This window comes from Nicotiana tabacum, chromosome 24, assembly GCF_000715075.1.
Source record: "Nicotiana tabacum cultivar K326 chromosome 24, ASM71507v2, whole genome shotgun sequence".
In the NCBI taxonomy this organism is placed as follows: Eukaryota; Viridiplantae; Streptophyta; class Magnoliopsida; order Solanales; family Solanaceae; genus Nicotiana; species Nicotiana tabacum.
In genome coordinates, this window is record NC_134103.1 from 83318589 (window position 1) to 83328975 (window position 10387).

The 10387-nt window shown below is 36.7% G+C and overlaps 1 protein-coding gene across 1 annotated transcript; it reads right to left on the reverse strand.

The window, feature by feature from the left end:
• Positions 1 to 654: 654 nt before the first annotated feature.
• LOC142178269 (secreted RxLR effector protein 161-like) lies at positions 655 to 1062 on the reverse strand. Its single transcript, XM_075247599.1, has one exon. It carries the CDS (start codon positions 1060 to 1062, stop codon positions 655 to 657), a length of 408 nt encoding a protein of 135 aa, XP_075103700.1.
• Positions 1063 to 10387: the final 9325 nt, after the last annotated feature.

Genomic DNA, 10387 nt, shown 5'->3' on the forward strand with positions numbered 1-10387 from the left:
AAAAGGATAAAGGAATGGAAAAATTAACAACTTGTTGGATTTGCATGGTCCAAATATAATAGATTTGGTGTCTTCTGGACTATGAACCAAACTTAGACCAATAAAATTTAACTCACAGAATTACTGGTGAAATGTAATATTTTTATGAACCAAGAATTCTCATTGTAAGTGAGAGATTTTATGAATCACATTTTGACCCCCGGTAATTTTGCTCTTCAACGCGGTTTTGCACCCAATAGGCCATGCGCGTGCCTGGTTATTCATGAGAGCTCTAGAGACTAGGCCAAAATCTCATAGGAGCGGCCCACTCCACTCTCTTATAGGTGAATTCATAAAGTGTATACTGCTTTTAAATACACCATCCATAAGGATTATGAATTTTATTAAGAGTTGTAACTCAGTCTCTCAATTAGTAGCAGTGAAGCACTTTCTTTTAGTGCTTCAGTGCCAATATCGACTTGTTATTACCCATATGAACCTACTTCATAGGATCTCCAATCACATATGTTGGGTTACCATCTCTATTGACAACATGTCGGCCTTAACCCCATTTTTTTTAGGTTTGAATAATTAATTTTCTTCCCACATATTTAGTCAGAGGATCGACCAAATTTATCTCTAACTTTACATAGTCAATGGAAATTATTCCATCTCTTAACAGTTGTTTATGACATCATGTCTCAATTTCATGTGTCTACTTTTACAATTATAAGATTTACTCTTTGCTATAGCTATTGCCGCTTGGCAATCACAGTGTATAGACACATGAGGCCATACGTCCTTTATTAAAGGGATGTTAGCTAAGAAATTTCTTAGCCACTCAGCCTCAAAACCAGCTAACTCCAGAGCTACAAACTCTGATTCCATAGTCGATCTAGCAATGATCGTCTGTTTAGCTGATTTCCACGATATTGCACCACCACCAACGGTGAATACATAACCACTAGTGGATTTTGTCTCATCTGAATCAGAGATCCAGTTTGCATCATTGTACCCTTCTAAGGTAGAAGTAAATCCACTATATAGGATACCATAATTCACGGTTCCTCTCAAATATTTCATTAGTCTATCTAATGCAGACCAATGATCTCTGTTGGGATTATGAGTATATCTACTCAGTCTATACACAACATAGGCTATAGCAGGGCCTTGTAAAATTTATTTAATACATCAGACTCCCAATAATCTGCGCATATTTAGACTGAGCAACTGGGTCACCATTATTCTTTTTCAATTGAGAGTTAGCATCAAAAGGAGTGCTCACATATGTGACATTAAAATATTCAAAGTTATTAAGAAGTCTCTCAATATAATGTTCTTGTGACAACAGTATTCTATCTTTACTCCTTATAACTTTAACTCTCAATATTGTATTTACTTCACCCAGATCTTTCATATCAAAATTAGCAGACAAAAATAATTTAGTACTTTGTACAATATTTAAATTTGTACCAAATATAAGCATGTCATCAACATATAGACATATTATCACATAATTATTGTTTACCATTTTAGTATAAACACATTTATCCACCTCCATTGAAGAAAAACTATCTCTCAGTAAGAATTGTTCAAATTTCTCATACCACTATTTAGGAGCTTGTTTAAGGCCATAAAGAGATTTAATTAATTTATAAACTTTATTTTCTTGTCCAGGAATGACACAACCTTCAGGTTGAACCATATAAATTTCTTCTTCTAAATCACTATTTAGAAAAGCAGTTTTGACATCTATTTGGTGGATAAAAAGCTTGCGGATTGAATCTAAGGCAATTAAAACTCGAATAGAAGAAATTCTAGTTACTGGTGCAAATGTATCAAAATAATTTATATTTTGTTTTTGTGAAAATCCTTTTGTTACTAACCAAGTTTTATATTTATCTAAGATCCATCAGGATTAAATTTCTTTTTGAAAATCTATTTACAACCAATAGGCTTTGCACCAGGAGGTAAATCAGTTAAAATCCATATGTTATTTTTCAAAATAGATTCGATTTCAACTTTTATTGCCTCTTCCAATATTTAGCATCTGAAGAAGATATAGCTTCAAATTAATTTGATGGTTCATTATGGACAAAAAAAGTTTGAAAATCATTTCCATAAGAAAAATATTATTTCCTAGGTCTTTTTCTCCTTCTCAGTTTCTCATTAGAGGTAATTTCACTATTTGTTTCAATAGGTGTATGAGAAATATTATCAGACAATGGATAAATATATTCAAAGATCTCATCATTCTTTGTCTCAATTATAGTATTGCAATCAAGTACATCACTTTTTAAAATAAGAAATCTATATGCAATACTATGTTCAGCATATTCAATAAGCATGCAATCAGCAGTTTTAGAACATATTTTTCTCTTTTTAGGTTCAGGCAAAAGAACTTTAGCAAGGTACCTCACACTTTTAAATATTTCATGTTAGGTTTATAACACCTCCACAATTCATACGGAGTTTTGCCAGTTCTTCTATATGGTATTCTATTTTGTAAGTGACATGCAGATAAAATAGTTTCACCCCACAAATTATGAGGAGCATTAGAACTAGCTAACATAGAGTTCATCATCTCTTTCAATGTTCGATTTTTCCTTTCCGCTACTCCATTTGACTCAGGTGAATAAGGCGGAGTTACTTCATGAATTATTCCATTCCTTTTACAAAATTCATTAAAAGATAAATATTCTCCACCTCTATCAGATCTAGTTCTCTTGATTTTTCTACTAAGTTGATTTTCAACCTCAATTTTATACAAAATAAAAGCATTAAAAATATCATCTTTATTTCTAAACAAATGTAACTTAGTATATCTAGAAAAATCATCAATAAAAGTCACATAATATCTTTTATCACATATAGTCATAGTCTGCTTCAAATCACCTAAATCGGTGTGAATTAAAAATAACAATTCAGTTTCTCTATTTACAGAAAAATAAGTATTTCTAGTACTTTTAGCTTCAACACATGTTTCATACTTGTCAATATTATTTGAGTCTAACCAGATATTAATCCTAGTGACTGCATTTTTTTTATATACGCGACATTAGCATGTCCTAATCTAGCTTGCCATAAAGAAATTGACTCAACCATATAAGCAGAAGAAGATGTATTTTTATATCTAGTATCAAAAATATTAAGCACGAATAAATCACGGTTACAATATCCATTGCCCATAAAAATATTATTTTTGGTCAATACGACCTCATTATTTTCAAAAGAAACCTTCACTCCAACTTTTTCTAATAACCCCATAGAAACCAAATTGGTTTGGATATTAGGAACATGCAATATATTACTCAATGCTAGAGTTTTACCAGATGTGAGTTTGAGAAGAATTTTTTCTTTCCCAAGAACGCGAGTTATTCTTGAGTCACCAAGATACATAGTTTCTTCTCCTTCCTTAACTTGGGTAATGTGCCTAGTAGCACCAGAGTCTATTACCCAATTTCTCACATTGGCCACATTATTTATTTGGAAAATAACCGCAACAATTAGATTATCCGCTTTAGTCAAATTTAATTTTAACTTAGCGAGATTGTCATTTATCTCAACTCTTCTCTTGCATTGAGGTGCATTTTTCTTGAAGATTTTAATATTAGCATTGGATATGTAACCATGTCTATTTACATACCTATATTTTGACATTATTATCTACCAAAGTTGTGGATGCAATAACGTACTTACAACACCATGAATATCTGGCAGGACAACTGGAACAGTAGCAGCGGAGACAACACCAAAATTTATTGCACCATCAAAAATTTCCGTAGTGGTATTACTTGCCATAGTTTCTTAGATTTTAGGGAAATGACACCGGAAAATAACGATAATAATACTTCAATAATATTATTTGTAAGCAGATACACGAATTGGCTTGTGTCGTGCTGGGCACTGTCCTAAGAAACTATTTCAGCAATGTGAAATTATAACAACCCAGCCAGTCGTTTTTAGTATTACAGCCTCGTTCCCCCATTTACTACTCTATTTGTGCTTTATAGCTATATTATGACCTATCAGATTAGTTAGTTCGGGTCCGAAGAGATTTCATAATGAATTGAGACACTTAGTCTCATAATGAAAAGCTTAAGTTGGAAAAGTCGATCGGATGTCGATTTATGTGTAAACGACCTCGGATTTCTGATGATTCCAATAGTTTCGTATGGTAATTTTGGACTTAGGAGCGTGTCCCAAAAATTATTTGGAGGTCCGTAGTAGAATTAGGCTTGAAATGGCAAAAGTTAATTTTATGGAAAGTTTGACCGAGGGTTGACTTTTAAATACCAATGTCAGAATCTGATTCTGAAAATGAGAATAGTTTCATTATGTCATTTATGACCTGTGTGCAAAATTTGAAGTCATTCCGGATTGATTTGATATGTTTCAGCATAAGATATAAAATTTAAAAGTTTAAAGTTCATACATTTTTATTGGAGGTGCGATTCATCATTTTGATGTTGTTTGATGTGATTTGAGGCCTCAAGTAGGTATGTGTTATGTTATGGGACTTGTCGGAATATTTGGACGAGGTCCCGAGTGGCTCGGGTGAGTTTCAGACGAGGTTCGGATAATTTTCATTTCATGTTGCACTGCTGAAGATTTTTGGTTCTGGTGTGATCTCACCTACTGAAATGGGATCGCAGGTGCAAATAATCGCAGAAGCGACAAGGCAGTCGCAGAAGCGACCACAAATGCGGTTTACGCGTCGTAGAAGCGACCTTCGCAGGAGCGAGCTTCGTCCACAGAAGCGGATGTCGCAGATGCGACTATTGCACCACATATGCGGAAGTCACTGGGCAGAAGCCTTAAATTCGGGGTTTCACTATTTTTAGCCATTTTCGAATTTTGGAGCTTGGTTTGGGCGATTTTGGAGAGGAATATTTTCACACAACTTGGGGTAAGTGTTCTTGACTCCCTTGTGATTATATTCCATGAATTAATCTTCGTTTTCAGCGTTAGATTCTTGATTTTCGAGAGAAATCGGAGGAATTTTCTACAATTTCATAAAATGAATTTTCGAGATTTGAACACCGATTCAGAGTCGGATTTGAGTGACATTAGTATGGTTGAACTTGTAATTGGATGTGTTGTTGGATTTTGTGGGTTTTGTCGGATTTCGAGACATGGGGCGATTTGTGGAGTGTAATTTTGGATTTTTATGGGAAAATATTAGTATTTTGATATGGAATTAATTTCTATAATTGAGTGGACTCAATCAAAATAATTGTGGCTAGATTCGAGCCGTTCAGAAGTTGATACGCGCAGAATAGAATTTCTGGAGCATTATTTAGCTTGCTCGACATTAGATTCGTCTTGTTCGAGGTAAGTAACTCTTCTAATCTTGGAGATGGGGGTATGAACCTTGAATATGCGTATTATGTGAATTGTTGGAGGTGACGCACATGCTAGGTGACGGACGTATGAGCGTGCACCATGAAAATTGTGACTTAATTGGCTCCGTGGAATTTTGTAGTCTAATAATCTTGGCATTTCTATGTAGCTTTATGTGTTAAAGAAATTGAGTTGAGAATCATATTAAAAGTCATGCTGAGGCTATGTGCCAGTATTATTGAGACCCACTGAGGTCATTTCTACTGTCGATTTATTTGTTTAAATTGCAAATTTATACTCAGTCATGTTCATTTATTTCATATCATCTCTCAATCTCAGTCGCTATTTATTGATTCATCATATCATCATTTTGGGCTGATTTTCATGACACTGTGAGCCCGAGAGACTGGAAAGATTGATGACTGAGTGAGGCCGAGGGCCTGATTGTGAGGATGATTATGGGATCAGGCTACACGCCGCAGCAAGCCATATTTGCTTTATATACTTTATTATTATGGAATCGAGTTACATGTCGTAGCATGCCAGATTGGCTTATTATGGAACGTGAGTTGTCCGTGCAGATTATAGCGCTTGGGCTGAAGGAGCTCCTCCGGAGTCTGTACACACCCCCAGTGAGCGCAGGTACCTACTGAGTGCGAGTGCCGAGTGCTGAGCGATTGGGAGGACTGAGTGACTGTAAGGAATTAGTGACTGTGAGGACTGAGTGACTGGGAGTAGGGGTGTTCATAAAAAATCGAAAAACCGAACCAAACCGAAAACCAAACCAAACCGACTTTTTCTCATGTTGTACGGTATCACGTCATTCATGACTTCTCACTCATATTGGCATATGGGCATAGTGATGCATTTTCCTCTGGTTATCTGGAAGGAAAATGAAATATTTTATTTATTGTTGAAAGGATTTTTGTGAAAAAGTATTGTATTCAAACTTATATTTTTGGACATTTCGGTAAAAGACTTGAGTTTTCACTAATACACTTGAGAGGCAGAACTCTTTTCAGAAATCATGATTAAGTTGAGCATTTTATCTCCGAGTTACTTATATTATTACTTGCTTTATGTTGTTATGAAATGTTGTTGGTTATTGGAGTTGGAGTTTGACCTTGGTACAAGCTCGTCACTACTTTCAACCTAAGGTTAGGTTTGTTACTTATTGAGTACATGGGGTCGGTTGTACTCATACTACACTTCTGCACCTTGCGTGCAGATGTTGGCTACTAATGTTGTTGTGTTCGTTAGGAGCTGGATCTGAAGATGTACCTGCGTTCCAGTTGTAGCTGCCTCTTGTTCTTAGTAGCCTTAGATTTATAAAACTCTGTTTATGTACTTTTCAAACAGATGATGTATTTACTTCATACCAGCTTTGTATACTCTATTCTTAGAAGCTCATGATTTGTACTACCAGTCCTAGGGGAATGTATAAGATTTGGATATTTTCTTTTACTTAATTATCTTGTTAAATTACATTGAAATTGGATAGTGGATAATTGGCTTACCTAACAGGTTGGGTTAGGTGCCATCACAACTAGTTGGAATTTGGGTCGTGACAGATTGGTATCAGAGTTCTAGGTTCATAGGTTCTACAAGTCATGAGAAAGTGTCTGGTAGAGTCTTGCAGATCGGTATGATGATGTCCATAGCTATCTTCGAGAGGCTACAGGGCATTTAAGATATATATTTCCCATCTTTCTTTCTTTATCGTGCGAAATTGATTCAGCTTGAAATATAACTCTTTGAATTTCCTTCCACGCATTCGTATGCGCACATGAGCACTCGATATCAGCTGTGCATTGCCGGCTTATAATTTTGTGAACAAGCTTCGAGATCAGTATTTTGTGTGTTGGTAATGGGCCAGTCTGGAGGATTTGAGGCCAGGTTTAGACCGCAACTTAGGCTCGGTAGCTTTAGTTATAACTTGTACATTTGGACTCATATATCCGGTGATATCCCTACGAGTGAAACTTGTGGCTCGATGAGCGGTAGAATGGATTTGTGATGAGTATGATGTGACTGCGGGATGTGATAAGACGATTTGAATATGATGAGAAGTGTTTCCTTGAAATGTAAAGGAAGGGCCATTGGGTGTTTGATTTTTGTTTTGATATGGCGTATAGTCTCGAGTATGAATATTTTGAAGGATCTTTCACGCTGTTAAATTGTGGGGCAGATTAAAGTCTCATGTTTTGTTAATAAGTTTGGACTCAGAAAGATTAAGTGATTGCGTAGTAATTGTGGCTGCGAAAGGGCATACAAGATGCCAATTTGAGGCTAAGCAGGTGGGTTATCTCCTGCGAAGTAATCTACGTAGGGGTGTTCCTTATAATGTGAATAAAGAGAGTTTATTTTCTACCAGCGGGGCGTATGTGTTGAGACTTGAATTTGAATTTGGTTGAGAAAGTTGACTTGAGTGTTAAGAGAATGAATGCGAGCTTAGCGAACGATTGAGGTATTTTTATGGTTGGCATGGTGTGAGCTTGAGAAGAATTTTTGTTGTACTGACTGCGGTATTATGGCAGCAATAGAGTATGTGCATCGTGAGTTATTGTGTGTTTTGATCTATAGTTTTGGGCCAAGTGGGGGAGTCTGCTTTCGATAAGTTGATTGCACGGTTATGTGTTGTATTGGTTTCGGTTTGAGGTATACTTGTGAATCAGCTATGACTTGCAGAGGTTGAGTTCGAGGATGACTTGAGTACTGAAATTCCTACATACGGGTTATATTGCGCTTTATGAGTATATGAAAATCACGGGGTGAGTGAGTTGTTATTTGTGAATAATGTAGTGCGCACGGAGTATGAATTTGATCAGTGGTGTTAAGGCAATATTACCTCTTTGAGTGTTGTTGTGCTAATGGGGCACGTGTCTTTTAGCCCGTTTGGGTGGTGCAATTTTCATATTTGAGGAAAATGGGCGACTCTCGAGAAGGTGCTAATGGATTCAAAAATGTATAAGTGGTCGGATTCGTATATCTCTAGAATTAGTTATTTACATTAGATGGTGTTTTGACTTGCGGTAATTCTGTATGACTATGGATTCTACATTTCAGTATAAGAAAAGGGAATATGAACAATTTTAAATTCACATAAGGTCTTTCAGAGTGGATGTAACGGTTTTGGTGCTTTTGGGGTACTTAAAAGGGAATTCTGTGGCTTATGGGTCTTAGGGCATTGTGGTTCTATGCTAGGGTTCGTGGGGTGAGTTGTGGTTAAGGATCGTGGTATTTTAGCAAGGAGAAGTATAAATCTGAAGACAAATTCGGAAGGGACTCGGAGAAACAGGGCCGCTTGGTAGTAGGTTGGATTAGTATGGTAATGGATATGATCGGTTCTTTGGGTGCTTATGATGTGGGGGTTTTCTACAGGTGCTTTGTGGTAATACTCTTGGGTTTGGTGACCTGCGTGGCTTGGTTGAGTTAGAAAGATTCAGTTCTAACGGCTTGATTATGTACAAATGGATTCCAAGGCATTCTCGAGGATTTCTACCACGGTTTGAGATGGATATTTCCTACCGGCCTGAGAAACAGGTGGAATATTGTGATTTTCTACCAGATGGGATTAAATGGAAGGCTTTTGGTTGATCGGATATGTATTCTACTTGTGACTCAGAATGATTATGAGGTTTTCATATTTTTCATATGATGACATGATAGATGCAGTGTGTTGTGTGTGATTAAGGTTTGCGTGTGCAAGTCATAATTTAGTTTTGAAGGGGAGGTCATAAATTCTTAGATGGCATGGACGATTTTCGATGTTTAGATGAATGATATAACTATTTGGTATTGCGTGAGTAGAATGTACATTTCAAAAGGCGCAGTATGGTTTGAATTATGGATATTTCATAGGTATTGCAACACTCTCCTGGTTGGTTGACTGCTGATTTTAAGATGTTTCTATGTGGAACAAAAGAATGGGAGAAGTATTCCTCGTGGAATGATCGTGTATGAGAGATGTGTTAGATATTTGAGCGGTAGAGGTGGGATCAGAAATGGTGATTCGTGTGTTATATGGATTTAGAGACTGGGAGTTGTCAGGAGCAGATTATTTCATGGCGGTGGACTGTGAAGTCGTGGCCGAAGCTAGCTAGATGATAGTATGTATTATGATTCAGTCATTGTGGATTTTCGGAGGGTTATTTATCTATTTGTGGGTGACCAGTGTTGATTTGGGGGTCCATTGGTAGGCCCAATTAGGATGTGTATTCTACACCGAGTCGAATTGGTTGGCTCCATACTGCTATTATTGAGGGATGTGCCATTCAGTTGATGTTGAGCTTATTCGTGTTCTGAAATGATCTGTGAGGTACTCTTCTATGCTACGAGGAGTTGTGATTCATTGGTTATATGCACCCATGGTGCGGTTCTATTGGGGGGCCTTATAGCGGAATTTGAGCGAGATGAGTATTTGGGTATTGCATGATTGATTGCATATTGGTTATATTCTTTCGGGTTTGTGTGTGGCATTGTGTCATTTTCTTCTCCTTGGTTATGGTAATGCACTTTAGGTACTTGATATCAAATTTCACGTGGTTATTGATTTTGAGCAGGGTGGCTTGGAATATATAATATGGACCAGTTTTTGAATGAGGTCACACATTATAGCGGAGTTATGTTAAGGTATGAACCTTGTGTTAGAATTGTGTGATGGTTCTACGGTGTGTGATGGATTTTCAGCATTTCGTTGTGGCAGTACTTGTTAAACTTGCGTGGATATTCTCTCATTCGAGTCATTTTCCATGACTGAGTATATTTGCATTATTGTGTATTGGTGCACGGATGGCACGGTTTGTGGCTATGAGTTATATTGGTGTGGCATGTCTGTGGGATAGTTGTGTTTAATAATATAAGGTCATTGGACCTAGAATAGGTACTATCAGGTTTGATTTCGGTATATTCGGGAGGATAACATTGAAAGTCTTCTTAGAAAGTGATTATGGTTCTGGTTGGGGCGAGAGAGCTCCATGACTTGTTGATTTATAAGGGGTCATGAGATTTCTGCGTGTTTCTTTCATTATCAACAGTGTACGAAGGTTTTGGAATACGTTTTTGT

Excerpts from the sequence above, each read along its gene's own strand:
- LOC142178269 (XM_075247599.1), bottom strand. The coding sequence starts at position 1,062 with ATGAAATATTTGAGAGGAACCGTGAATTATGGTATCCTATATAGTGGA.